We start from the raw sequence: 27,162 nt of genomic DNA on the forward strand, positions 1-27,162 counted from the left end.
CCCAAGAAAGAGCAGCAGCAGCAGAAGAGAATTTGAGCTCTAATTGAACTGTGATAAATGTTGCAGCTCTCGCGTGTGATTAATGATTCCATTTCGACGGCGGCAGCTTGTTTTTGTCTTTTTGTGCTCTGGCATGACTGCCCACATTTCATCGCACGCAATTTACATTAGCTTGTGTGCCTTAATGTATGGCTTTCTTATGCAAAACACCAGGTAAAATGGTTTCCTCAAATGTAAATATGCTAATCTGCGGAATTTTAATTAACTTTTTCTGATTAGCTCAATGAAAAAATTTATTTATTTGTTTATTTTTTTCGTACTCCATAGTCTCAAAAATCATTGAGCTTGTGTGGTTCAAATTTCGGTTTAAGTAAATATTTTGTGTCGATGGCAAATTCCGCTCTGCAATAATAATGATGGCGGAATTTTATGAAACCCTTTCTAACCATTTCAAACACATGAACACAGGTAACAGGATGTTTCTGGTTTATGATATTTTCCAAAAATCAACACATCGTATCATGATTACAAAATTTGAAATCGTTTTTGACATATTTTGTGAAAAAACGTGAAAACAAGGGACCCTGTTCATCTCCTATAACGTGTTTTGACATGATTTTTCCTATTCATTTTAAAATTCATATTCGATACGCTTCATCAAAACATATATGCATATAGCTCGTGTAAGATTTAAACTTTCCTGACATTTTAGGGAAAAAATCCACAAAAAAAGCATCTCACATCTGTTATCAAGCCAATTTTCAATTTATTGTAACGTTATAATAATTTGATGATTATAGAGCACGCACGGTGACATCTTTAATTGCACTTTTCATCAAGCTTATCTGCGTGGAAAAAGTAAATGGCAACGCGCGGACGTTTGTTGGAGCAGCCAACGAGACTCGAAAAGGCGTATACAACGCCAGTTTTTTAATTGATGCCAACGAGTCGTGGTAATTGGGCTGATGTATAGAGTCTTCCAATTTCGTGGAACGGCGGAAAACAATAAAACGACGCGCGGCTTGTGTGCATGCGTGTAAACATTGCAGTCGAAACCAGAGACAAACGGAAGCAAAAGAGAGTTTCTCATCGTTTTCCAGCTTGGAGCATTTCCAATAAATATAATAAATAAAAGCTGCGTTTGGCCCAATTAGCACACTAAAAATAGTTACATTATGAAGTTGATGGTTATTCAGTTGGGCAAACATCTCATTGATTTATTCTTTTTTGGAATCTTGCTGTTCTATTTAACATCTTACAATTTAGGTTATCGGTCTAGTTTTTATTCCTTTTTGAATTTTATTATCATGCATTCTATCAAATATTTAAATTTAGTTCAATTAAAATAGCAGCCATAGCAGCTATTTTTTCAATATCAATAACAAGAGTTTTCCCAAATTTAATTTTAACCGGACACACTGTAATGCAATTCAACCTTATTGAGTGCATTCACTATCATCTGTTAAACCAACAGATTGAGTGTAATTCATTACCTGAACTCGAGCAGCTATATCTCGAGTAGTGGTATTATACGTGTTAAAATAATAATACAAGTTATCAGTCAGCTAGAATGAATGGCTTTTCAAGCAAATTCTGTTTCAGTTTTAAGAAAACGCCATCAAAATTAACTAACTACAAGAAAAAATGGCTTTAGTCTGAATTCAACCTTTTCAAATTGCGTTTTGACAGCCTTGAAAAATCTCTGTGAGAACAATCAGTTTGTATCAAAATTTGTTTCGTGTGAGAACCTTTTGAGAAAAAACGCGAGATCCATTCATTCATTCTGCTTGGATTGGAAACAAGAGCAACACTCATCTAATTCCTGGTATTTTAGAGAGAGGATGCGGCTGCGATGCGGATATCTGGAGGCGTCGTGGGTGTGTTTTTAGCCGCGCAACGCAGCAATTTCGTGTCTCTTTCTATCTTTGTGTTCCTTTCCTTTCGCGTTATTTCCGTGCTGCTCGTCGATTAGCCCAAAGTGTGCAGGCAGGCAGGCATGGTTTTGCTGCAGCAAACGCAGCAATTTGGTTCTGGCTCTCTCGATGCTGCGCGTGTTTATTCGGGCAATAAAGCCCCGAGGACGCGACCCTTCATTATACTTGTGCACAGTGTGTGCGTCTGTGTCTTTCTTTTTCTCTTCGAGAGATGAAACCGCAAATCGACATGCCGCGTCGTTGTTATTAGCCGCGCGCCGGTGTAGTTTACATTCGCGGCCGGCTCCAGATAAATTGGAATAATAGCAATAATTTAATAAATTATCACCGCAAGTCGGTGTTTTGTTTCTCCTCCCCAGCTCCGACCAGCCTGCAGGGTCATTATGCTTTTTTCACCGTTTCCGTCCGCCACCAGATACGATTGCGTCTTGTAATTTTATTAGTGCGCCTTCTTCTCTCCCTTTTTCCGCTCAAGCCAACAATTTTCCTTTATGTGTTGTTTGCAACAATGTAAGTTTATGTTTCTAAAATTGTGCTCTGTGTGTTTCCTATCGTAATTTGCTGTCGATATATTTTTCTTTCAGTTAAGTATAAAAATTGAATTATATAAATTAATGGGGATTGATACAGTTGGCTTATTCACGAAGCGATCGATTCAGTTGAGACAATTACAGAATCCAAATAAAGTTCAAAATGTGATATTATGAATCCAACACTCAATTTGTTTTATTTCTACAAAGTAAATCATCATAAAATTTAAAATAAAGTAAATCACATTTACGGAAAATTATAGGGAATTTCTAGTTTTAGCTAAAATAAAACGAATAAACTCTTGCAAAATTTACCATGACTCTGATAGCTCTCCACACTACACAGCATAATAATACTACAGAACAGGAGAGCAAGTTCAAGTAAAATTTAGATCTAGCCTATTTCATTGAAAATTTAAAGCGTACCATTTTAATGGTAGATTTTGATTCCTCTTCACATTGAGTCAAATCACACATTCAAATTGATATATATGTAACACAAAAATATTCAAAGGAAAGAAAATATGACTGACAGAAACTGTTATTATGCTAGTTGTTGCCTGTACTCACTCACTGTCAATGTCAAATTTCATCTCAAGCCGCACGGTGTGTCAGTTTCATTTAGTGTATGTGTACTGTTCGCATATTCTTAACACAAATATTTAGTAAAATTGTTGAAAGTATTAATCATTATTTAATATTTGAATCACTTGAGCTAGTAACAATCCTTCCCCTTTCTCTATTTCGTTACAACGAATTTTGTCGAATTCCACGTGCACGCATGAAACAGTCCAATAAAAGTAAAAATCAACAGGTGCTCCAAGTGTGGCCTTTATACATTTTATATATCCTTCAATTTGTTGCTCAGCCCGTTTTCACCGGCTTTGAAGGGGAGTGAGAAGAGAATAAACGCCTGCATCATAAAATTCTATTGCCGTATTCTTTCTTATTGTTTCGCAATTTGCCTGTCGACAATGTTGAGTGCGGCGTTTAGAAATGCTTGGATGTGGCGCGCGCATAATTCATAATATGTATATTATATTGAATTATATTACTGTTTCCGCCACGATTTGCATGGCCTCGGGGCTAGCCAATTATTCTGCAAACGGTATTTACCATATGCATTTTGATTGCTCTTATATTTTAATACGATTTTTACCTTTGTTTATGCGCAGAAAGAAATAATTCACATTAGATTGGAAACTCTATTAAAATAATTTTAAGTTATTATGGTCAGCTTTCCCTCCAAGGTCAAAAGCGAATGCAGAAAGAACTGAAGATTTTCTCGGCGAAACCATGAATTTCAAGGAAACAGCCGAGCACGCCGAGTGGGAAGAACACACATACATATGTGCATATTTGGCAAAGCGTACTGTCAGAGCTGCGCGTTGTTGGACGTCTCTCTGTCTTTCTCCACGCGGCGGGGATAATTAATCAGCTCGAGAGCGTCAGCTTGCAAATGATTCCAATTTGTCGTCGCGCGAGCGATAGTTTCCAGCAAAAGATCCAGTGTAATTGCGTCTGGCACGTGAAACACCAAGAAGGATAGAAACTCCGACGATGCTCTAGCTCTCTCTCGCGCAACGCGCGATAGAGTCATTTGCATAAAATCGTGCCGCTGACAAATTGCTTTGTCTCAATGCCACGTGTGCTCTCCTCTCATCCTCTCGCTTCGGGTTAGGAATTGTCTCAAAACTCGAGAAGTGAAAGATTATTGACCACTTTAAAAACAGTTTTTTTCCTTTTCACATATTTTAAACTTTTTTAAATGTATATAGAGGTAAGATTTAAAATGTATAGTTGCAACAGTGATGCCTCTATATAGTTTATTTTAGGCGCCACAAGTAGAATTTTGCAAACGTGCTTCGTGCTCCTCATGATATCTGAATCTGATTTAGATATAATTTTGGTTCATAATGTTTAATGCTCACATAAAAAAAATGAACAAAAAATATTAGATGAAAAAAGAGGGAAAAACAGTCGGTTCAGTTTGTTGTGAAAAACAATATTTGTCAAAGTTTTTATTTGAATGCATAACTTGCGTACTCGTTAATACAATTAATTCAGTAACAAGTATTGTTCCGTTATTGATAGTGTAGTTATGCAAAACATAATATATCAAATTTCCGTTTAATTTTTCCCTCTCAAGAAGGCCATCAATTAAGTGCGAATGATTTATTTGAATTGGCTAATTTCTCTATTTCTACGTTGTCCAGTCTAATTGAAAACTGTTGCGTGAGAACATAAATTTATCACATATCCCTATAGCTGAAAAGCAGACAACACAATCAGCAGAAACAAATGTTCTGGCAATTACGACTGACGACGCGAGAGAGCAGATGCGCCACGCTACTTTCATAATTTCCAATTAAGCCATAAAGACAGGCAGAGTGACCCGCCGACCATCGGCCAGGGTTTTGCATTATTTTCCGGGGCGGATGGCTGTCGAAATTTACGATCAATGTCAGGTGTGCGTCCAGCAGCAGCAGCAGCCAATCGGCCCGGCGCGTGATAATTATTTTAAAGGAACAAAAAGGGGCCGAGTTTATAGCGCACGAAGTTAATTTGTTGTTTCACGGCCCACGGGTAGAGAGAAAAACGAAGGGGCTATTAGCCATTGTTTGCTCTTAATGATCTGGCAGGCCGCGCAATAAAACATGGAATAATCTTTTCTTCTTCATTTCGGATGCCTGCCAGCCAGAGCAACATGCATGTTCGCTCAGCTAAACACAACATAATAAATGAATGCGCGCCCGGCCGATAATTAATTAAATATATATTTGCCTCATCTCTGAAGTCAGAAGAGCGTGTGTGTTTTATCGGACCGCCTGCTCCAAGCACAATTCCCAAGCGACTCTGATTTAATTCGAATTAATTGAAATAATGAGCTGAATCCTTGTGTTTCGTTTATTCAATTTTATGGACGAGCCAGACAACATATATTCCATGCTCTCACCATGCTCGCGGCGAGATTCGCTCTTTTGTTACAGACGCGCGCTTTCAAAAATACATAAATAAAAACGCTTGCTGTCGATATATAAAATTTAATTGCGCAATTGTGGCCACAAGAGTGTCAGCGCCGACTCTTTTTTTAGGGGTACACTATAACTGAACGTGGACTAGAGATTTTATTGTTTTTTTTTAATACCTGTTTGTTTTTAAACCTATTAAAGTGGTTGTAGAAGAAGTAAATAATAGCATTGAAATTAATTAAAAATCAAGAGGTAAATAAACTAACACAAAAATAAAAAAAAATTGTAATGACTGTGAAATTTTCAATGGACGAGGGAAGCATATCTATGACGATGAAGAAATAAACTGACTTGTCCTCGTATGTTTAAAGGTGAGACTTTTTATTATTCTCGACGTATTATAAATTAGGTTACGTACTCCGTAACGGATATCGACACTTGCCACCTTCTAGGGTGCCCGGGGAACAAGAAAATGTCTCAACTTTAACCAACGAGGACAAGTCCGTTGATTTCTTGATCGTTAGAAATGTTTGCCACCTTGCAAAAAATTTCACTACAACTGATCAGTGCATGCCAGCACTTTTTCTCATGAGTGCAAAATACGGCTAAAGTGCAGTCCTCAATATTTCTGAAGAACAAAATAACTATGTTATTAGGAGGCATTTTCCATCCTAACTTTTAATTATTTTTGATGAATGCATTATATTATTTTAGGTATATGTGGATTAAAAGGATGGTAGAAGTTCTCTAAATGTCTTTGCTGTCCACAAATAATTCTCCTGGTTCCGCAGTTTCAGAGTTTATATTTTTAAAATTTCGTCAGAAGTGGAAAGAAGTGTCAGTTTCTTAATAACAATGTTTAGCTTTTTATCATTTGCCATTTTGTGACATTTAAATTACTTAGATATGAGCTGTCACTAACAATCAAGTGCATCAAGCATTTTGCAAAGCGAAACGCACGCGGCGGGTTAATAAAGATGTCACTCGTCACACTTCCTGCGCGTCGTGTCAGTTCTTTGAGCAATGAGCAAACCTCCCCTTTCTGCACTTCCAACACTCGTGAAATATATTAAGTACTCTGCACTGCACTTGCGATTGACAAGTATTTGAACGAGAGGAAACAACTTGTTTATCCAACAGTCGCAAAAAATAAATCAAATCTTAATCCGTCCAAAAAACCGTATAATTGGCCAGGAAAATCTGCAACACGGCGTGATTAAGATCGGGCAAATGATTTAATTTAGGGGATAATTGCTTTTAATGGGGTGAACGAAATGTTTAGAATAATTAGGTGCAATAATTTAGCTCCCTAATTACTCTAATACCTCCCTTCCTGTCTCTTGCTGCGAGGAAGAGATTTGATTAGTTAATTGCGTTTGCCCAGCTCGTACAATAATTTTCAGGTGATTTTTATCGCGGCAGCGCAATTTTCAATGCTTCAATAATTGCCGTGAGCTGCGGCGGGTGACGGACTAAAAAACGACGACAGCGGCAACAATGTATAATGTCCCGGGACCGTGCCTTTTCTTCCTCCAGCAAGCTCGAGTCCGCTGAACGAACGCTCTTGCTTACTTTTTGTCAACGCCGGTGGTTTTTGCTCACTCGCGAGTCGAGACCGCACCAGAAATCAAATAATAAAATGTGCGCTCCTCGTTCCCACTGATTGCACTCGAAATTTAATGACGCACACGCTGCCATCCTCAGCATCGTGGCACTGCGAAATTGCACTCTAATGTTTTACTCCTAAACACAATTTTAGTACGTTTTACTTGTAAGGCGTGAATATTAGTTTCCCTCATTGCCACACTATACTGACATTTAGGCGGAAATATTTTTGCCACACACGAGGAAAACTGGGCTTTCTTAGAAATTGTTTTCCACATATTTACTAATGAGATATATAATTTGGTTTATGGATAAATTCAAACTGTGCCCTTAATTTAGGTCAATTTTTAATAGCCATTTGGTTTTTCACACTTTTTCACTCGATTTTGTCAGACGATAAATTCTAATAAAGAATTTTCTTAAAATCTAATATCTTACATTGCACTTATCAATTCACTTAAAGTGCTAAAATTTCAATAAACCATTAATTAACATTTGAGGGATGAAATTTAAATCTTTTAAGTAAGTATTAATATATAAATTAACTCAGTTAAAAACCTTGTAAAAAGATTAGCTATGAGGAGGCTATTAAATTTAAAGATTTTAAACCTGTGTGTGTATTTCTTTCTTTGTCTTAAAACTAAAGGGTTGGTTTATTTTTAAATTCAATCTTCTGTGAGAGTGTTTTAAAATGCAATTCTGTTCCCTATCAAAAAGATTCACTTACCTATTTCAATTTGTATTTTAAGTAAATGTGATACAGAAAATTTGTTTTAAAATTTGTGAAATATTGGTTCATAAAATTTTCATCTTTGAAAGTCTGATTGACTCAAATTTATTTGCAGAAGGAACTTATATCCTAGGTGTATTTTGGGCCCGGGAAAAATTAAAAATACTTAAAAATTATAGATGATAAGGAGAGAGATAATAAAAAATCATGGGCATGTACAGCAAACAAAGCAAAATGCTCGAATCTCAATTTTGCTACCTTGTGCTGCAAAATCTTGGAGACTAAAAATACGCAGAAATTATGGGCCAGATTGTTCTATAGCAGTTCATAATAGGAAAATGAGAGAAAATCCCTTTGGATATCAATTCTGTATATCCCACAATTGGTTACAAACCAACCCGATTTAACCTCCGCATATTTTTCACGGCTCCACTTTGGATACCAACACAAATATTCTGAAGTAATTATTATTATTATATATATATATATATATATATATATATATATATATATATATATATATACACACACACATCAAAGATTTACTTTTTTCAGAGAGTAATTCCATTGTCCTTGATAGAGTAAGGTAACCTTTCAATAAGAATGATACCCTGACTTTTGACCATTTTCAGTCGTTTTAATAAAATTTAGATTTGACCATACCATATTTTAAAATTGAAAGCTAAAATGCTGGATACTTTAAATTTTTGCATGCAATAATTTTTTTCCATCACCTCAGAAAATTCAGTTTTAGAATTCATGCTTTTATTGCGGCTCTATAAGAGTATCCTTCTGCCGAGGTAAACCGTGAGAGGGTCAGCATAAATTTGATATGCATTCCCCGCAGCCATTACTCGCACCGCCAGGCTGTCATCAATTACACGGCAATTATTGTCTCTCTTATCTTTACAGTCCATTATTTTGAATGCAGTGCTGATAAAACGGCGGCGGCGGAGAAAATATACGCGTTTCGCCTATACCATCGAGTTCCTTTTCCGAGCACCGCTGCCGCTCTTTTAATTTTTAAAAATTTGTCCTTTACGTGGACTGTTTGATTTCTGACGCAAATCGTTTCCACAAAAGGCAAGGCGTACGGAAGCCGATTTCTACGTCAACGAAATAGTTCTAATTGCATGCTGGTATGTTATAATATTTTTTGTGCGTGCAGTGCTGCTGGCAAAGGGCGATAAGAAAACCTACGTAAAAGGCTGATGTGTCCCTTTGTCGTGTTCCCTGCACTCCACCTCGCGCTTATCGAAATTTAATTTTCTTTTTATCGCCACGCACGTTTCCTCGTAAAATAAAAATAAAAAAAAAAATTGAAGAAAGGGAAGAAAAGAAACTCACGTCAAACCATTCGAAAAATTTATTTAAAATCTATTTATGAGGAGCAAAATGGATTGCAAAAAAAATCAGTATGACGCGTTTTTTCTCAAAAACCTATTAAAAAGTCAATATTGCGGAGCAGTCGAAGCGTCGCAGCAGAGAAATGAAATAAACATTGTTTGTTAAATGTAATAATATATGCAATTTCAGGGCTGGTTACGCACATTGTTTGTAGTATAATAACAATAATAACTTTATCGCCGCCTATAATGAAATTAATCTCAAAATCTAAAGAGGAACAAACTAATCCACTTTATAAAGTATATATATATACGATGTGAAATACAAAAACCTGGATGGATTTGCATTTTATCTGGAGCTGTCATCAAGCCGTCGCGTTTTATTTAACAAAAACGCACTGTTTTGAACGGAATTCGATGCCTGTCGTCTCTAATTTGACGTTTTGACGAATACTCATAATTTAAATTGCCGCTGAGATAGTAAAATACGCACATTACAATGTCAATGGTTGGGATCTGATAAACAGGGTCGCGCCGGCGGAGACTTGAATGCCTGCTGAAAACCTCTTGCTTGCGGCCGCTCGTAATCGGCGCTCCTCATCATCCAACCCCCTAACACGCAAATTAGCTGGTCACGATACCAGACGGAAGTGTAACTCATTTCCTGCCCACGTGCATCGGCCGCGGCACAATTAGCGAAACAAACACTTAAAATACTGCTTTTTTGCGTTTGGTGGAATGAAGGGGTTTAAACGGAATAAAACGGCTTGTCAGACCGTGCACGAATAATTTTGCTTGTTATCACGTACGTCAAATTTAGCAGCATGTAAATTTTCAGCTTAATTATTCTTGATGAAAAAATAGTGGCATGCGTTTCTCAGCTTTACAAGTTAGTTAGCAGTGTTTCTAAATGTGCTAATTTGCTTGTTCATCAAAATATTTTCCTTTTGAATTTTTATTTCTATTTTATCTATTTTTAGATGATCGGTTAACCTCTTTTGAGATGAGTGACCTCCTGATAACGAGAAACTCACGGAGACTTGCGCCCCATAATATCATCAAGAACACATAACATGGGCCCATATATAGTACAGAAAATAAGGGCCATTCATGCACGCATGTTATTGCCTCACTGTGAGGTCTTTTAATTAGGAAGCTAGACATCATCATCCAAACAAAAGATAGTCAAATTAATACATTTATTTATTTTTTGCTCAGTTAGATTTTGCTGGAAATTTATAAAAAAATAAATAAATAAAAATGCCATTGCAAAAACAGATCAATTCAAAATATTATATTTGCTATAAATACTTGTTATAAAATCTTAACCGATATGATAAAATTAACTAAAACTCCAATTTAACCAGCAAAGGAACTTATTGAGTATAAGACTAGACCAAATATTTGTAAGATAGATATGTTGAATAATAGGAAATAGGGTGCGGCCACATGTTATTCGTTCGCGATGTTATTAGAATACATTAAGTATTCGCGAGTTGCTGTTCGCCCATCTCAAAAGATGAACCGATAAAAAATAAATAAAATAAAATTCAAATAAATAAAAATACTAAATATTTTTGCTACATTAGACGACCAGTATTTTAACAAATAAATTTTTCTCAAACCATCTAGAGATCTATTTTCCTATTTTACATATTAAAAAATATATATCTAAGACATACATTTTTAAATAGAACAAAATGTTGTAATCTTAAAAATATAAACAAAATAAAATTTCATTTAAAAATGTCTAACAGCGTTTTTACCCAAACTGTTTGAAATCTTAAGCTCAAACGAAGCTCAAGCTGTGCTAGGGGTTGGCAGGTGGTATGGGGATGAAAAGAGGGTATTATGGCGCTCTTTACCTTCAAGAGGGGGCTCGTGCACGATAAGCCGGCTGATGGAGAAGAGGCCCTTGGCGGGCCGCTGTTCCGAGGTCGGCTTGCTGCTCAGGTCCATTGGATCATTTCCCAGAAGCACGAAACGCCGACTGGCACGGATCCGTGGTGGCCGGGCCGCCGCCGCCACCGCGGCCCCCGCCCCGGCCGGCCCCATTGGTGCTCAGAGAACACGCCTCCGGGGTCCGCCTCCCGCTAATTAGCACCTCGTTATGGCGTGCCGAGAAATTTAATTGTGCTCTGGGTTTGTATGCTGTGTTTGCTTTGCCAATCTTGGAGAATTTGTGGTCCCTCATGCAGAGATCGCGCATCATTTGCTTAAGAATCGCCTGCCGGCCTGGGGCCTGCCCTGTGCACCAGATGTCCCGCGAACACAACTGTGAGCGCCGCACCCTTAGGGGATGTGAAAAGTAGATCATGCTTAAAGACTCATTGATCAAAATAGCGGACTTGTACGGTCAAAAATTTATTTTTGAATATTTTTTAAGTCCTACTGTTTAAATTGGTGATGATTATTTATAAGCTTGAAAGTATAATTGAATCGAACATCTAAAGCAGCCTTGTTTTAAGTTAAATAAACTCATAGTTCAAGGAAAGGTTGTCTCTATTGAAAAGTCTTTTAATGTTAATATTATATCGCTGTGACACGCCAGAAAATATTTTAATATAGGATTGAAATTGTGCGTGCTCTTGCAACGCGCTAGAAAAATTATCTGTATAGCAGAATGTTTCAGCGTTATACAAGGAATAATAATAATCCTTCAGCAAAGCACAGTTAATAGTTCGTTCGATAAAATTTTCCCACTTTAAAGTAAAAATTGGCTAGCATTCCGGCGACCAAATGAAAATATATCAGACAATCAAGGAATATCAAAGGGAGGTCAACCATTTTTAGGTTCTTCGCTTCATTCATCTGCAATTACGCCATTTTCAAGGAAACCCCAAATAAACGTGAACAAGCAGTTTTAAATTTAAACTAATATAAAATATTATTTTTTATTTCTTGTATAAGTTCTAATATATACTCAACAATAACGTTTTGTCCCAAGACTATACAAGTTTCATGGATTTTGTTTTTTCTAAAATAAATATTTTTCCTAGATTAATTCACCAAGAGTCTCTGGTATCAATGCAAATAACATAAAATTGTACTGTTCTGAAATGAAATTTTTAAAAATATTTTTCTCCTGTGCTAAATATTACTTTGAATATATTGCGAACATTTTAAAACCAGTATATATTTGACTTCGACTCTTAAATCGTTTTAATTTATGAAAACATTCGTCTGATAATTCCAAAAAGCGCCAACTGATGGGAATGGAAACAAGAAATGTTTTGGAGAGCTAGACAGATTTTAGAGTGATCTTATATATTTTATCTCTTATATTTTTTTGTAATAAAAAAGGGACACTTTTGGGAAGTTAAACATGTTCAAAGAGCTGAAATTCAACACAGATATATACGCAATTCCAAAAATGAATCCTCTCATTAACATGAATATTCAACAATCCAGCGATAAAAAATGCAATTTATTTTAGTGCAGTCGAAGGAAATGTTGGAATGCAAATTGATTTTTGCGTACCGTGCAAGGATCTTATCTTATTGAATTTTTTAATTTTACGATATTATGCACAACTCTCCTCGCTCCACATTCGTGTGTGACGACCGCAGGTATGCGCGGAGAGTTGAGTTGATTATCTGACGTGATCATTAAACTAAATCTTATTGGCAAATATTTTAGTTTCATTAAGTGACGTGCCAGTTTCGACAACGGCGTGAAAAGCTCGGAATGAACTGCTGAATATGCTAATTTTGTTTTTACAGCAGGTGCTAGTACGATTTAGTCGGAGTTTTATGACTGTGCGAATGTTTCAATCTTACCTCGTAACATGTTGATAAAGAATTTGACTTTATATAAATTATAATTTTTAACAAGGTGGAACTCGAAAAATGAATATGGAAAGAGAAAAAACTCTTGACAACATCTAATTAACGAATCCATGCAAGGATGAGATTTTACTTTTGACAGATGCCATAATTTACACGTCTAACCAAGCATTTTTTACTATTGGCATAATGATATACATATTATATCTGAGCCAATATCCACAAGTTTTATGATTATGACCCATTAAGACCGACCGTGAAAAACCAAAAGGCTTAAAAATAAAACGTGCAGAGTTAAAATTATATTTGGTAGTAAATGAAACGAAGTTTTTGAAATTAATAAATTATTTTGCGCATTTCAACTTGGACAAGTTACGGAAAAATCTTTATTAAATTTTTCCAGAAAATAATCGGACATTGAAATAACAAAAGTACGTAAATTTGGATATTGTAAGCTAAAATTAACTCGTGGTTTTAATCCATAAAAAATGTTATTCTTAAGAATAACAAAAGCGCTGACCCAGTGAATTGGAAGAAAGATATATTATATGCTGATCTTAAAAGTGGCCCACTAAAGACTCAGCAAGCCCCGCAGGCGAGTGGACCCGTGAGAATTCCCTTTAATCCCACCCCCGTGCTAATCCGTGTCATTTTGCAAAATCTTGCATTTATTTATTCATGTTTAATGTGCAAACAAGTTTCATTTGTACCAAAATTCTCCTTTCTGTGCTTGAGGGGATTATCGTAACGACCCTTGAGTCCTCGATCGACGTCCGCACAGACCGAGGAAGCGCGGTTGCACCCTCCTCTCACATGTACGAATCCCTTGAATGTGTGTAATCTCTAATTGTTTCATTTAAGTAATATGCCTTAGAAGAGTAATGCCAAGAAGGCTTTTCAGTGACCTCTCTATTTTTATTATTATTTTTTTTTGCTTTTTTTATCCCTGTCCGAGGACCGGGAAGGGCGCGCACTGCACTAGCACGAATGCTGAAACTCGGGTCCCAATAACACCTCGAACGGTGTTATTGTACGTTGAATTTTTTGGATATTCTTATTTTGTTTATGTACATACTGGTATAACTACCAGATTTGCAAAACTAAACAAGTAAACCGTTGTATCATCACATTACAATTTTCAGAGAGGTTTCGAAATTTTAATATCACAACGAAAGAACAATTTTTAAGGTCTAATAATTGGAAGTATCTGTGTCTGTCTACAAAAAATTGATAGTTTCAGTTGATTTTAAACTTTGAACTTCTAAAATATTTGGTTTTGTTTAATTTGGCAGCGTTCTGTTCTAAAAATATTACTACCAGATTAAAATGATGGGGTGCTTACATTTTTTTAAGGATTAGGCCAAACCATCCAAACCGGCTAATATTTTTGTTTTAAATAACCAACAAATTGAAATTAAGGAAACTTAAAATTTTCTATATTTACTGTGGTTTTGTTGAAAAATCAAAATATGAAAACATGATTTTTTTTCTCTAGAGAGTATACTATAGCTGGACATTGATTTTCTCTTGGAAGCAAAATAAAATGCCAATGTTTTTCTGCATGAAAACAATTATTTTTATCTAACAACAACTGTTTTATTTTTTGTCTCCTTATGATTCCAGAGTGAATTGGGCGTGATTTACTGGACAATTGCAAGTAAAGTAAATCATTCTCTTTGTGATGATTTTTTTTATCTTTGAAGCAGAGGGTAAACCGAAAGGGACGAATATTCTGACTCCTTTTCACTATTTTTGTTTCATAATAATGTTATCTAGCACGTAATCAATAGAAATTTAGAAACAAAAATTGTTTTTTTCAATTCCTAAAAACTGGCAACATTTTTTATTCAAGCAAAGATGGTGATATTATCCCGAAAGAGAAACAATCTCTGATAAACTTTTCATCCTCAGCGGCCCACCTTGGCCACCAAGGCCCATGGTGGGCCTTGACAGCCTTTCCATCCCGGGCATGTGCGAAGGCGCTGCTCTATACGGGTAGTGAAAACCTCTCGAAATAGTACGGCGGGAAGTGTTTTGTACTTAACTCTCATAAAAATATTATATTTGATCAATTCAGTTATTAAAAACATCAATGTTTCTAACGGTTTTTAATACCTGAATTCGATATTAAATTAATCAAAGGCGATCAAAGGGTAAAGTAGGAGCGGTTAGGGGGCTGGAGGTCACGGCAGATACGCATAATTTTGTCAATTTTAATTAAAATCTATAAATTAATGTTGCAACATTTTCATATTCAGACACTTGCGAATTATACATATGTATAAAATCGATAAAAATCCTACTCGTATATATATAATCATGTAATTTAAAAGGTAGTTGATTGTCTTTTCTACTATGCGTTTTAGCCAGGTTCTCGCGCATTTACGTGTGTAATTATTCAACTTGCTGACACTCGCTGAATTTCATCTGTTTTCTTTACCCCAGCATCTATCTCTTACAATTGAGAGGACACGACATCAGACTGCACCAAAATATAACCGCTGTATTCAAATTGGAGGCAAACCAGCCAATCTGATCATTTCAAAATAAGAATCCACCAATCCCCTTGCGCCATGCCCGTTTTCCAATATGGCTGTCGGTGTTGCTCTGGCTCTGACGCTTCGAGTTAGAGTTATCTGAATCTGTTGTGGTGTTGTGGTTAAGGGCTGTGACAGCCAGGTGTCAGCCGATCGGTGATTTCCATCGGTGTGCAGACGGCGGGAGGCTGTTCGGTAAAGTCGGACAATGGGGGCTGTTCTCGAGGGGCTGCGCTCGCTGGATGCCTACCCGAAGCCGGACGAAGAGCAGAGCGTCAAGACAGTCACCGGCGCAGTCGGTAAGCTGCCAAGTCCTCATAGGTTTCGCTTGTGAATACAAATTTTTGACTTAAATATCATAAATGAATTGCAGTTTCGGTGATAAGCCACATTATCATGCTCCTGCTGCTTTTGACCAATCTCACTGAGTACCTGTCCAACCCCGGCTTGTCTGAAGAGATTTTCGTCGACGTCTCCCGCGGCTCTAAACTTAACATCAACCTCGACATTGTTGTTCCCGGCATCTCATGCCAGTGTGAGTTCTGCTTCTGTTTTGTGCTGTCAGCAATTTTTAACTTTCGTAATTTGTGTTTTTGGCATTCCTTGCCTTTCTGATTGATTTTTTTAAATACATCGTTCAATAAACTTAATAATGTGTATGAAATATCCTTAGTTCTTGGGCTGGATGCCGTTGATACCTCAGGTGACCAGCATTTGCAAATTTCACACAACATATTTAAGCGACGCCTAAACGCACAGGGCCAACCAATTGAAGATCCTCAAAAAACAGAAAGTAAAGTTGTCAGATTGCTCTCGACAAGTTGGTTACAATTCTTTGATATTTCAGGTCTAGGAAGTTCCAAGGCTGATGAATTTAAGGTTTGCTTCTTACTTTATAAATTTGTCGGTAAATTGATGTTTAAACGTAACAGAAAGCAATCGAAAAGTTAGCAGAGAAAAAAGAAGAGGGCGGCGAGGAAAAGAAGGAGAAGGAGGTTAAGTGTGGCAGTTGTTATGGAGCCGAGTCCGAAGACTTAAAGTAAAATATTTTGGGCAAAAATTTGAAGCTGAGTAAAAAAACAAGGATCCTTCCAGGTGCTGCAACACTTGTGCTGATGTGAGAGAAGCTTACAGAAACAAGCAATGGTCTCTGCCTGAACCAGATAAGATCGAGCAATGCAAGAATGAAAACTTCTCTGAGCACCTAAAGACAGCTTTCACAGAGGGCTGTCAAATTTACGGGTACTTGGAGGTTAACAGGGTAAGTTTTCTCAATATTTCAATCCCGCTGTGCGCTTGGGAAAATTGCTTTTAAAGAGGGGATTTAAAATAAAATTTTCCAGGCTGGAGGAAGCTTCCACATTGCTCCTGGACAAAGTTTTTCCATCAACCATGTGCATGGTAAAAATATAAACATTAAGGATGTGGCAGAATTTAAACCTTAAATTTTCTTCAGTTCATGACGTGCAGCCCTTCTCGTCATCAAGCTTCAACATGTCTCACAACATTCGTCACTTATCTTTTGGACAGAGCATTGAAGGCAAGGGAAGCCCCCTTGATGGACATTACGAAATCGCCTCTGACGGTATAGTGTTTCTTGAATCCTAATTTATGATGAAAATCTTAGTCAATTTCACGTTGGGTATTTTGGGAGAATTATCTAGAAAACAGGCCATACTTTCAGTTCGTGTTTATTTTAGTTTAAATTAAACTTGAAAAATATAGGACTACAGACAGCATTGAAACCCAACAAAAGCGAATTCTGCTCATTAAGTGTCTATTAGAGTTGAGCCAAATGCACACTCGCTCTTGCACAGCAGCATCCAAGTCAAGGTTCGGTCAACATCTGATTCCGGAGCCAATGGCCATGAACGTGCCAAATGTGCCTCCACCCTGCAGCATCACCTTTCCAACGTTGTTGATAAGTTCCCTGCCTCTCATCCCGTACCTTTTGAAGTTCAAATATATATTTTAATACACCATGCCGGTCATTGGGATTAGTGTGTATACGTACCGGAGCGCCGAGAATCCGCCGAAAATAGCGCCGCTCGCCATTCCCACGCAAAAGCCCATGGTGAAACCCATTTTAACGCGGTCCCAGCAACTGGGGCCTGAGTGAAACGATCCCGCGGGCACTGGCATCGTGGTTAAACACGTAATATTACTGATATTACTCAAGCGTGTCGTTCCTTGACAAAAATAGCGGCCATATTGAATTTTCCAGTTTTGTTGGCACCACTGTGAAATATTAATTTGTCCCTTTTGGCGGCTAGGGAAAATTTGCGTGTCTATGCGTAGACTTGATAGATCATCTTACGAGAGATTTAATCTGTGTCATATTTTTATTTCCGCAGGCTCAACTATGTTTCATTATTACATCAAAATTGTGCCTACAACCTACAGTGCTCTTGACGGAAAAGTTTTCCACACAAACCAGTACGCAGTTACCAAGCACAAGAAAGTCGTGTCTCAGAGTCTCCTTGAGTCCTCAGGAATGCCAGGTATTTTCTTCAACTATGAACTCTCTCCGATGATGGTGCGCTACTCTGAAGTGAAAAGGTAAAGATTCCGGACGGTTGTTGGTTGGTAGATTTGTTAATAATTATTTGATTTTGGCAGGTCGTTTGGTCACTTTCTCACCAATGTGTGTGCTTCGATTGGAGGAGTGTACACAGTGGCCAGCATTGTCGACGCAATCATCTTCCGCTTGAGTCAAAAAGCAATCAAAGTTCAGCTGGGCTGAGTCAACTCCAAAAGCATCCTACTGACTTCCGTTTTGTGATTGAAGGGTCTCAAGCAGCGCCCACTTAATACATTAATGTTTTTGTGGCCTCATATTTTGTGTTAGCTGTGTCAATATGTGTGCTCTGTTTTGTATAAAATCCTCTAAAGTCACCTCATATGATTTTATTTCAGCTTTTATGCTTGATAATTTATTCCTTGAGATCTTTTCAAACGCAATTGAGAGGAAAATTGTAAATTGTGAACTTAGTTATTATAATTGCTCAAAGGTATATTATTATATTATATTCTGTTTTGATCAAGATTGAGGTTACTTACAATGAGGTAGCACAGCTTCTCCTTCGTAAGGGTTAGTTGTTCGTCCTTCATTTTGACAAATAATCAAAGCATGCTCTGGGGACCACTTAAATTTGTTTGCCGTATTTTTTTCTGGATTGAATTAATTTTTTTCGTTATTTCAAAATACTCCATTATGTTACTAAAAGAGCAATCTGAGATCTGATTGTTAAAAAGTATCTTTTCACAAAATTATTTTAAGTTAAAAATTCTTATTAATTTCACCAAATTTAATGCGGAATAAATAAGTATAAAATAAAACATTCATTAAAAAAGCACAGGAATATTTTTTCTAATCATTTCTATATATTTTAAAATAAAAAATGCTGTTTTAACGAAACAATTGGATCAACTGAATCTTGCAGCACTCCCTCGTATTTGCTCGTATTGGCGAAAATTGTTGGCATGTCCTGGGTGTGGCGACACTAGCGCCACCACTACCAGTTTGATTTTTCAGTCGGGTGTCGGGTCAGTCCTCTGCGTGTGAAGTGAAGATCTGGCTCCGCAGTGGTTTCTTCGGGTGTCATGAGCTAAATGAGGGTATTGGTGACATCGTGGCCTTCTTGCTGATGGCTGGGCTCTTCGACTATAGCAAGGAGGCCGTTCGGGTCAAGGCCAAGGTACTGCCCTTCATTGAATTTGAGACAAAAACATTTTCACCCACCTGATTTCAACTAGAAATGCGACGGCGACGCAGAGCCCGAGTGGAGGAAGTTCAGCGTGGACCCCCAAATCACCACCTACGATGTCCTGCGTTCCATCCTGGCGAAGGCGTTCGAACTGCGCAGGTGGACCATTCAATATTGTAGAAATTCATGGTTAAAACGGGTCAACTCTGTAGGGACTTTTCCGTCAGCTACAGAGTCATCGATGACTTGGGTCAAGAAACGTTTCTTCCCTTGCTCTCGGATTGGGACCTCGATGCTGCTTTCCTTGGTGCCTGCGATCCGTGCCTCAACCTTCTGGTGAATTTAAACTTTAAACTTTTATTCACATTGAATAGCTGCTGTGTTGATAATTTGTGTATGGGTTTTCGCTTTCACTTTTAGTGCACTACTTGACCATTATCTCTACTCGACCACAACCTCGTCGTTTTATCAGATCTGTTTAAAACTGTTGCAATATTAAGGAAAGTGTGTTAATAGCGAATCAAGCCTTGAATGGGTGGTGTAAATTTTGTAGACCTTTATATTTTGACAGAAAATCAAAATAAAATTTTCTTTAAACATGCTTACGTCAGAGAAAGAATAATAACATTATTCAGGATAATAATTCATTTTTAAAAGTCAAATTAAACTATCAGATTGACGTGACTGGCGCCGAGGAAGCATGGGAGCCCGAAGAGCCACCGGTGAGCGTGATTAAGAGTCTGAAACCGCTGCTGAGACTGGGCAAGCCCAAGGCGGCGCAGCTGCAGGGCCTGTTCAAGAGCCAGATGGAGCGTACCTTGGGCATGGTGCAGCGTGCCCTGAAGCCTGAGGAGGCACCCGACTACGACCCGGAGCCGCCTGAGGAGGCGCCGGTTGACGACGTTTGCTTCCGCAGCTTTCTCGATCCTCTTGGCACGCTTGAGGAGCCGAGAGCAATGCGTGCCGCTGTCTTTGCGTCTGGAGTTGAGCCTTCCTTGCGCAAGGTAGTCTGGAAGCACTTGCTCAATGTCTACCCTGAAGGTCTCAAGGGCAAGGAGCGGATAGAGTACATGCGCCAGCGTCAACAGCAGTACAATGCGCTCAAGGACGAATGGATGAAACAGGCGGTGAGAGCTAACATTTATTTGATTTTAATGTGTTATCAGTGTAAATCATACCAAACAGGATTTAAAACCAAAGAATTTTAATTCAACAAAAATGTAGTGATAAAAATCTATTAAATTTTTAAACCTATTTCAAAATTTAATTTTGGACAGTGCCTTGTGCACAAGATATATTAACCTTGGTCCGACCATAAAGTAAAAAATCAATTAGTTCTGAAGGTAAGACATTTCTAGATCCTCTAAACTTCATAGATGTTTTAAAGATTTTTTCAGTGAAATCTTTACTGAACACAAAAAGTATAAAATATAAATCATTGGAATATTAAAATCATCAAGGTTAAAGATTTTTGGATGAACAATAATTGCCACAATTTTTAAGTTTTCTTTTTCATGATTTACAAAGTGATTTGATATTACTTGATAGCTTGATACAATAAAAATCATTTTAACGTAGAGACACACTAATTTGCGTTTTTTTTTATTATCTCGTGTTTCTTTATTTTAAGATTATTTTGTGATAATTGGTGATATCTAGGAAACGCCTGAACTCGTGGCCATTACCACGATGGTTCGCAAAGACGTGCTACGCACAGACCGCCACTTGGTGTTCTATGCTGGTAACGATGACAATAAAAATGTGGCAGCCTTGTTCAACGTGCTCACGACGTAAGTCTTTCGTCAGAAGCAGAAGAAACTTGCTTTAGCAGAGAATCACCACAGGTACGCTGTGAACCACCCTTCCGTGAGCTATTGCCAGGGCATGAGCGACTTGGCCTCGCCCCTGCTGGTCACCATGCAGGATGAGCCGACGGCGTATGTCTGCTTTTGTGCCCTCATGCGCAGGCTGCACAACAACTTTTCCTTTGACGGCGCTGCCATGGGTCTCAAATTCCAGCACCTCTCCATCGCCCTCCGACACTACGACCCTGACTTCTACCTCTACCTGCAGCAGCAGCAGGTAGAAAAAGCTGTCATATTGGACTGCTGCTATTTTTTTTAAAATTTGATAAGTGAATGTTTTAGGGTTGCTTAGTTACAATTAAAATGGTTCAATATTTTTTCAATTTAATTTTTTTCTCATCATTGTCTCTGCTGATCATAGCTAAGACAGTGTTTTTCGAATTTCTATAAAATTAAATAACTTCAATTAAAATTTTAGGCTGGTGACCTGCTCTTCTGCTACCGCTGGCTCCTGTTGGAGCTGAAGCGCGAGTTTGCCTTTGAAGATGCACTGCGCATGCTGGAGGTGCTATGGGCCTCCCTAGAGCCGGACTGGCCACCCCCAGATGGCCTCCAGCTACAGGAGGCGGCACTGCGCCCGTCAACGGCCCCCAGCCGTCACACGGCCTACACAAGACTTTGCGCCTTGCGGAGGCAGCGCGGCCTCCCATCCAACAAAAGTCTTGATGAGCTTGGACAGAGGGCTCAGTTGACCACTGGCCGCCGGCCCTTCCTCAGCCTTGATGACTCAGACCTTGAAGCCGTCGTTGAGTGCACTTCGCCACGCAAGGTCGTCAGAAACCTCAAGGAATTCCAGGCGCTCGCGCCAACTGTCGTTGAACCGAAGAACGCAAAAGATGAAATTTTCGTCTGGGAAAATCCACTGCCGCCCTCTCCGGCGCAGCAAGCCGTTGAGGATGGACCATGGTGGGGGGACCAGGTGAGGCATGCTTTCTGGGAGGACTTTCTTTAATGATCCTCTTGCGATTGGAGGAAAATAATTAAATTTTAACTTACAAATAATAACGATGCAAGAATTTACAAGATTTCAAATTTATCAAGCTTGCATTGCAAAACCGAATAGTTATATATATTTTAAAAGAGAATAATAAATTGCAGGCAAACGACTTGAGCAGTCCAAAAGCACTTCCATCGCCAACTAGTCTGGGCGGCGGATCCGCGTTCTTGATCATGCTATGCGTGACGCTGCTGCGGCAACACAGGGACCGCATCATGAGCGCCCGGATGGACTACAACGAGCTGGCCATGCATTTGGACCGAATGGTCCGCAGACACAATGTCCGCTCGGTGTTGCGCGAGGCGAGGGCTCTCTACAGGGACTACCTGGCCCAGTACGGCTGAACTGTGATATGACCAACCATGATGATATACATGACTTTTTACTTTTGATTTGCGCGCACACTTCACACACTTGAATCTCTCTGGTCGTGCATTTGTAACCACCATTCCTTAATAAAACCAAAGACACCAACCTTTGCAAATGAATCGAGTGAATGTTGAATCTTTAAAATAATTAAGTGGTTAATGCATTTTTACAAAACTTTTATTTATCTGTAACAAAATAAAACATGAAATCATTGGCAATAAACTGTAAAGTTGAAGTGAAAATTTCCAATTTCAATGCATTTGAGCAATTTTGAATTGCCCTGTAGTTTGTGATGCATACTGGCATATCTTCATTTTCCTATTGCTGGACCAGGCCCAAGCCTCGCGCGCCATATCTCAAGACCATGGCCAAACTGGAAGCCAAAATAGAAAAACAATGAAAACGATTGGAGCAGCTGTACATGGGTGCAGTTTTTAATGTTTCCAGGAGGTTATAATGGTCTGCAATTTTGAAATATTTGATCATAAATGACTTAGGTGTGTTGGGGTCATTTAGGGGTCTCATAATAACCGTCAGGTTCTCTAGTTAAAACTAAGTGCCTTTCCCAGAAAATCAGTGACGTTTGTAGAAAAATTTTGGAGTTAAAAATTTAGTGAAAATGTTGAGACATCCCTGAGGTAAGGAGAGATCATAATTATATCAAACCTCTTCTGGAAACACTATTTTTATTCTTTAATTTATTCAGAATACCAATGATATAAGAGAGATATAATTGAGCTAACTTGCACAGGAATGACGCAAAAAAATTAACTTGATTAACTTTTGCGGGTAAACTAATTTAATACAAGCTGTATAAAAACTCAAAACAATAAGCAAGAACCCCAAGCCGGTTGGCGAGAGTAAATATTATGTAACCATTCAGCGATAGCAAAAAATAGTAAGACAGTAATTTAACAGCAGTTTTTGTATCTGATCACCTACCTGAGTGTAGCTACGAGGCCTGCCGGCATAAACTTGGCGTTTTGGAACAGGAATCTGTTCCCCATGACTCCCATAAGGAGCGAGCTGGCGCCAAGAGAGAGTGCGTAGTTGTTAGGGTTCTGACTGGTCTGGTAGGCGCCAAAGCACATGACCGAGCCGAATAGCAGACCTGCACCCAGGGAGGCTGTACTGCCCGCCTTAGCGTAGCCCAACACCCCTCCGGCCGCGATTGTTGCCGCATACGCAAAGCTGATGTAGTCGATGGCCATTGTGCAGAATAGTTGCAGAACGTAAACAACGTGAGTGTACTCTAGGCAGGGGTGTGCACAAAGGAGCTATAGGGAATATTTTCTATGCACTTAGCGGAGTTTATTGCGGAAAAATATTGCGTCTCTTTGAGACTAAACGTAAAAATCTATCTGCGTGAAGAAATTTACAAATTAAAATATAAATCACAGAATGCTGGAAACCCTCATATGATTCGAATTTTGGCGGGAGAGCGGCACTTCAAGGCACTACTTTTGGCTCATGTGACCTGTGGTGGAACACAAACGAGATTCCAGAGCTCCAGCACTGCTTCAAAGCAACGTCGACAAGCCCCTTCTTGTCTGCGCAGTGGTTCCACAGGGAGATATCAGAGGTGCAGTCTGAATCTTCAGGGGGACCCTTTGTCTGAATGTTGTTCACGCACCGCCGGCATTTGAATCTAATTTAAATTCAATTAAATATTCCGCCATCAAAGAAAATATTTTCAAATACTTGTCATGCGTGTCGCTGAGAGTATTTTTCTCTAGCTTGAAAAGATCCCTGAGCTCTGAGAGCGTGAAGTGGGCACACACATCTTCTTCTTGGTCCACCACCTTGGAGCTCAGGGCTTTTTTGTGCGCCTGTCGCTGGAAAATTTTCTCCTCAATAGTTCCGGTCTGTAAAATTTGAATTTCAGTAAAAACTGAACAAGGAACTATGGGCCGGGGCTTACACAGAGCAATCTGTAAATGTAACACTGCTTCTTCTGGCCATCACGCCAAACTCGCGCCATGGCCTGGTCATCGTTGGCCGGATTCCAGTCAGGGTCGAACATGACCAGGCGGTTTGCCCCAATCAGGTTCAGACCACACCCTCCGGCTTTACTGCTCAGCATGAAAATGAAATCAGGGCTGGCAGGCTCATTGAAGCGTTGAACGACCTTCCCGAAATAATATAATAGTCCAAGTCTGGATTTTTAACTTTAAAAGTACTGATTACCTTGGCTCTTTTCTTGATACTCATGGTGCCGTCCAACCTGACATACGGGTATTGGCGAGCCCTGCACAGCTTTTCAAAGAAGTCAAGTGTTTGCGTGTAGTTGGAGACCAAAACCACTTTGTCCTGTGAAGTGGAGCGAATGATGGCAAGCAGTGTGTCCAGAACCGACACTTTTCCTGACAACTCTGGAAGCACTTTCCTAAAAAGTTAAATGAAATTAGATGGAATCTAAACTCAATTCTATTTAGTACTTTGGATCATATTTATCAGGGAACAGGAGATGCGCTTTTTCAAAGCCTTCAGATCGCTCCATAATTTTCTCCATGATCAAGTCAGGGTGGTTGCAAAGTTTTTTTAGGCTTGTGATCGATGACAGGGCCGAGAGGGATGAGCCTTTTTTCTTGCTTCCTGTATCTCCTTCTTCGGCCGCCAAGACCGTTCTTTTCACTGCCTCCGACTTAACAAACTGCTCATACAGCTGCTCTTGAAGCGGTGCCATTTTGCAGCAGACAACATGCTCAACTTTTTTGGGTAGGTATTTTGAAAGCAATGCAGCTGTTCTTCTGATTAGACATCTAAAATTTAATACAGAATGTGAGATAACACCCTCATTTTATCAGGAATTAAGAATAGATTTTCTGGAAATTTCACTTGCGAGTATCACTCAATGAAAATTTTGGATATTACCTGTTCACGACGCCAATCAGCTTAGCCAGGCACTCTTTGCCCCTTTCCTTGTCCTTATCCGAGGCAGCTGCGTCCTGGCCCTTCAGGATAGGCGTCTCGTACATCTTCTTGAACTCCTGCGCAGTGCCAAGGATGCCAGCGTTGACAAAATGCACCAGGCTGAAGTACTCAAGCAGATCATTCTGAATGGGTGTGCCCGAGAGCAAGACCCTGCGTTTGGCCTTAAGGCCCATTAGCGACTGGTATGTCTGATTTTCACAGTTCTTCAGCCGGTGCCCCTCGTCGCACAGCACCAAACCCACCTCGCCCTTGTGCAGCACGTGTGCGTGCAGCCGGAATGTCTCATACGAGATGATGAGGATCGGGTTGGCTGGTCGACGTCCAAATGTGTTCATGAAACCCTCTAGTGACCTATCAATCTCCTGCTTTGAGCCTCCGTCGATCGCCAGCGGATTTACTCTACCACCCAGCCACTTGTTGATCTCGTTATACCAATTCTGAAATAAAAAATTTTTCATGGTAAATAAATGGAAATAAAAGATAAACTTTTCTATGTAAAATATTTATAATTTAAAATGAATTTATTTTGACCTGTACAGTAGCTTAGAAAAATATAACTAAACATAAATTGTATATCTGCTTAAAAAAATAAATAAAAATATGAAAAAGTAAGCAAATCTCCAGGAAGCAAATTTTTGCATGTTTATAATTTATTAAAATACCTTGACAAGGCTGCTTGGTGCCACAACAATGGCCTTTTCAATGATGGGTTTTGTGTCAGGCCCTTGTCGAAGAAGGGTCCACATCAAAGTGATGCACTGCAATGTTTTCCCCAGACCCATTTCGTCAGCCATGATGCAGCCAAAAGAACCTTCAATGCACACTCCAGTCACACAGTTGTACATAAACTGGACTCCCTGTATATTAAATGTTTTAAATTTTGTAGATATTAAACCTCAAGTGTTATCTATGTACTTCTCTCTGATGGGGTCTTAGAACGGCAGTGAGAACAGGATCAACAACCACATGAACCAGTATTTTGTCCCTTGAATCAATGATTATATTGAGCATTATTATACTGGAAGAAAAATAATAAACAATAAAACACACTGGTCAATTTTCAGCTTCTCGTTTGCGCTTATCTCAGGCGGATGGTAAAGCACAAGAGCGTTGGGCTCATCTGGGTCGTGCAGGGCCCTGCGCATGCCGCCCCGCCTCATTCCCAAGCACCGAGAGCCGTATCCTGGAGTGTAGTTCTCCATTGGCACCTTGAAGGGCCGGCTCAGGATGGCCTTAATCATTGCTTCCTGCAAATGGCTCGAATTAATATAGTGGCACTTTATTTTAGTTTTGCCTCTTACGTGATCAGACAAATTTTCAGGGGTTGGAAGGGTTGGCGGGGGCTGTATGGGTTTCAAAGGTTTTCTGCTCCTTTTGCCCCTGCCTTCGCCCTCTGTCAGCAAGGGCCGTTTGCCCAGCTGGCTTGGAGCCAGACTTCGCCTCTGGAAAATTATTGAATGAATGAAAATTGTCCAATAATCTGGATTTGAACTGGTAAAAACATTTACATACCATAATGCTAAGGATTGCTAGATATCATACGCTGTGGTAGCGGCGACTACCTGTATCTGCTCACAACGAAACTCGAATTTACGAGTTGCGGAAATCGCCGTACAATTCAATAGTCAAACATAAATTAAATTTCAACCCTTTGTTAAAAGTTTCTGCGTTACTGGTAATCGCCGCAACCATAGTGAGCTATATAGCTCGTCCGCTCCCGCCACCGCCAGCTTGTTTGGGAAATGTTTACATTGTTTACATTCTGCCACATGTTCGATCCCGCCCTGATCCCGCCGATATTCCAAGACGCATGCTCATGCACGCATGCTCGCTCGGTGCTCGGCTCCTTGG

General features: G+C 39.1%; 6 protein-coding genes across 7 annotated transcripts in view; 2 read left to right on the plus strand and 4 right to left on the minus strand.

The window, feature by feature from the left end:
• al (aristaless) overlaps positions 1-11,112 on the minus strand; it is a 37,330-nt gene extending 26,218 nt beyond the window's left edge. For both annotated transcript variants that reach the window (XM_065489209.1, XM_065489210.1), the window contains exon 1: positions 10,983-11,112. In XM_065489209.1, the coding sequence (XP_065345281.1) occupies positions 10,983-11,076 (94 nt within the window). In that variant the 5' untranslated portion in view covers positions 11,077-11,112. The remainder of the gene's footprint in view (positions 1-10,982) is intronic.
• A 4,411-nt stretch (positions 11,113-15,523) lies between these two features.
• On the plus strand, positions 15,524-18,334 carry LOC135942918 (endoplasmic reticulum-Golgi intermediate compartment protein 3). Its single transcript, XM_065489266.1, has 10 exons — positions 15,524-15,738; positions 15,813-15,974; positions 16,113-16,232; positions 16,287-16,318; positions 16,372-16,478; positions 16,535-16,700; positions 16,783-16,840; positions 16,896-17,024; positions 17,794-17,998; positions 18,059-18,334. The coding sequence occupies exons 1-10, from the start codon at positions 15,648-15,650 to the stop codon at positions 18,180-18,182; spliced, it is 1,194 nt and encodes a 397-aa protein (XP_065345338.1). The 5' UTR covers positions 15,524-15,647; the 3' UTR covers positions 18,183-18,334.
• On the minus strand, positions 17,115-17,645 carry LOC135942921 (reactive oxygen species modulator 1). Its single transcript, XM_065489269.1, has 2 exons — positions 17,454-17,645; positions 17,115-17,387 (listed from the first exon to the last, which is right to left on the minus strand). Exons 1-2 carry the CDS (start codon positions 17,579-17,581, stop codon positions 17,279-17,281), a joined length of 237 nt encoding a protein of 78 aa, XP_065345341.1. The 5' UTR covers positions 17,582-17,645; the 3' UTR covers positions 17,115-17,278.
• A 602-nt stretch (positions 18,335-18,936) lies between the features above and the next one.
• LOC135942916 (TBC1 domain family member 25-like) lies at positions 18,937-22,496 on the plus strand. The gene is made up of 8 exons (XM_065489264.1): positions 18,937-19,137; positions 19,196-19,305; positions 19,359-19,482; positions 19,821-20,273; positions 20,806-20,936; positions 20,991-21,228; positions 21,430-21,930; positions 22,110-22,496. The coding sequence occupies exons 1-8, from the start codon at positions 19,087-19,089 to the stop codon at positions 22,350-22,352; spliced, it is 1,851 nt and encodes a 616-aa protein (XP_065345336.1). The 5' UTR covers positions 18,937-19,086; the 3' UTR covers positions 22,353-22,496.
• A 40-nt stretch (positions 22,497-22,536) lies between these two features.
• On the minus strand, positions 22,537-23,672 carry LOC135942920 (transmembrane protein 14C). Its single transcript, XM_065489268.1, has 2 exons — positions 23,320-23,672; positions 22,537-22,750 (listed from the first exon to the last, which is right to left on the minus strand). Exons 1-2 carry the CDS (start codon positions 23,586-23,588, stop codon positions 22,696-22,698), a joined length of 324 nt encoding a protein of 107 aa, XP_065345340.1. The 5' UTR covers positions 23,589-23,672; the 3' UTR covers positions 22,537-22,695.
• Positions 23,673-23,683: 11 nt separating this feature from the next.
• okr (DNA repair and recombination protein RAD54-like okr) lies at positions 23,684-27,047 on the minus strand. The gene is made up of 11 exons (XM_065489261.1): positions 26,824-27,047; positions 26,613-26,753; positions 26,362-26,558; positions 26,227-26,296; positions 25,974-26,168; positions 25,252-25,748; positions 24,816-25,139; positions 24,565-24,763; positions 24,299-24,505; positions 24,079-24,242; positions 23,684-24,025 (listed from the first exon to the last, which is right to left on the minus strand). Exons 1-11 carry the CDS (start codon positions 26,824-26,826, stop codon positions 23,827-23,829), a joined length of 2,196 nt encoding a protein of 731 aa, XP_065345333.1. The 5' UTR covers positions 26,827-27,047; the 3' UTR covers positions 23,684-23,826.
• Between the last annotated feature and the right edge of the window lie 115 nt (positions 27,048-27,162).

The sequence above is a fragment of the Cloeon dipterum genome, chromosome 4 (assembly GCF_949628265.1).
Source record: "Cloeon dipterum chromosome 4, ieCloDipt1.1, whole genome shotgun sequence".
NCBI classification, from domain to species: Eukaryota; Metazoa; Arthropoda; class Insecta; order Ephemeroptera; family Baetidae; genus Cloeon; species Cloeon dipterum.

Excerpts from the sequence above, each read along its gene's own strand:
- LOC135942918 (XM_065489266.1), top strand. The coding sequence starts at position 15,648 with ATGGGGGCTGTTCTCGAGGGGCTGCGCTCGCTGGATGCCTACCCGAAG. Across the intron at positions 16,233-16,286 it reads AGATCCTCAAAAAACAGAAA|GTCTAGGAAGTTCCAAGGCT; the intron begins GTAAAGTTGTCA and ends TTGATATTTCAG. Across the intron at positions 16,841-16,895 it reads TTCCATCAACCATGTGCATG|TTCATGACGTGCAGCCCTTC; the intron begins GTAAAAATATAA and ends AATTTTCTTCAG.
- LOC135942921 (XM_065489269.1), bottom strand. The coding sequence starts at position 17,581 with ATGCCAGTGCCCGCGGGATCGTTTCACTCAGGCCCCAGTTGCTGGGAC. Across the intron at positions 17,388-17,453 it reads GGCGGATTCTCGGCGCTCCG|GTACGGGATGAGAGGCAGGG; the intron begins GTACGTATACAC and ends GAACTTCAAAAG.
- LOC135942916 (XM_065489264.1), top strand. The coding sequence starts at position 19,087 with ATGGCTGGGCTCTTCGACTATAGCAAGGAGGCCGTTCGGGTCAAGGCC. Across the intron at positions 20,274-20,805 it reads ACGAATGGATGAAACAGGCG|GAAACGCCTGAACTCGTGGC; the intron begins GTGAGAGCTAAC and ends GGTGATATCTAG. Across the intron at positions 21,931-22,109 it reads GACCATGGTGGGGGGACCAG|GCAAACGACTTGAGCAGTCC; the intron begins GTGAGGCATGCT and ends AATAAATTGCAG.
- LOC135942920 (XM_065489268.1), bottom strand. The coding sequence starts at position 23,588 with ATGGCCATCGACTACATCAGCTTTGCGTATGCGGCAACAATCGCGGCC. Across the intron at positions 22,751-23,319 it reads GGCCTCGTAGCTACACTCAG|TTTGGCCATGGTCTTGAGAT; the intron begins GTAGGTGATCAG and ends TTTGGCTTCCAG.
- okr (XM_065489261.1), bottom strand. Across the intron at positions 25,749-25,973 it reads CACCAAGCAGCCTTGTCAAG|AATTGGTATAACGAGATCAA; the intron begins GTATTTTAATAA and ends TTTTTATTTCAG. Across the intron at positions 24,506-24,564 it reads GTATCAAGAAAAGAGCCAAG|GTCGTTCAACGCTTCAATGA; the intron begins GTAATCAGTACT and ends TATTTCGGGAAG.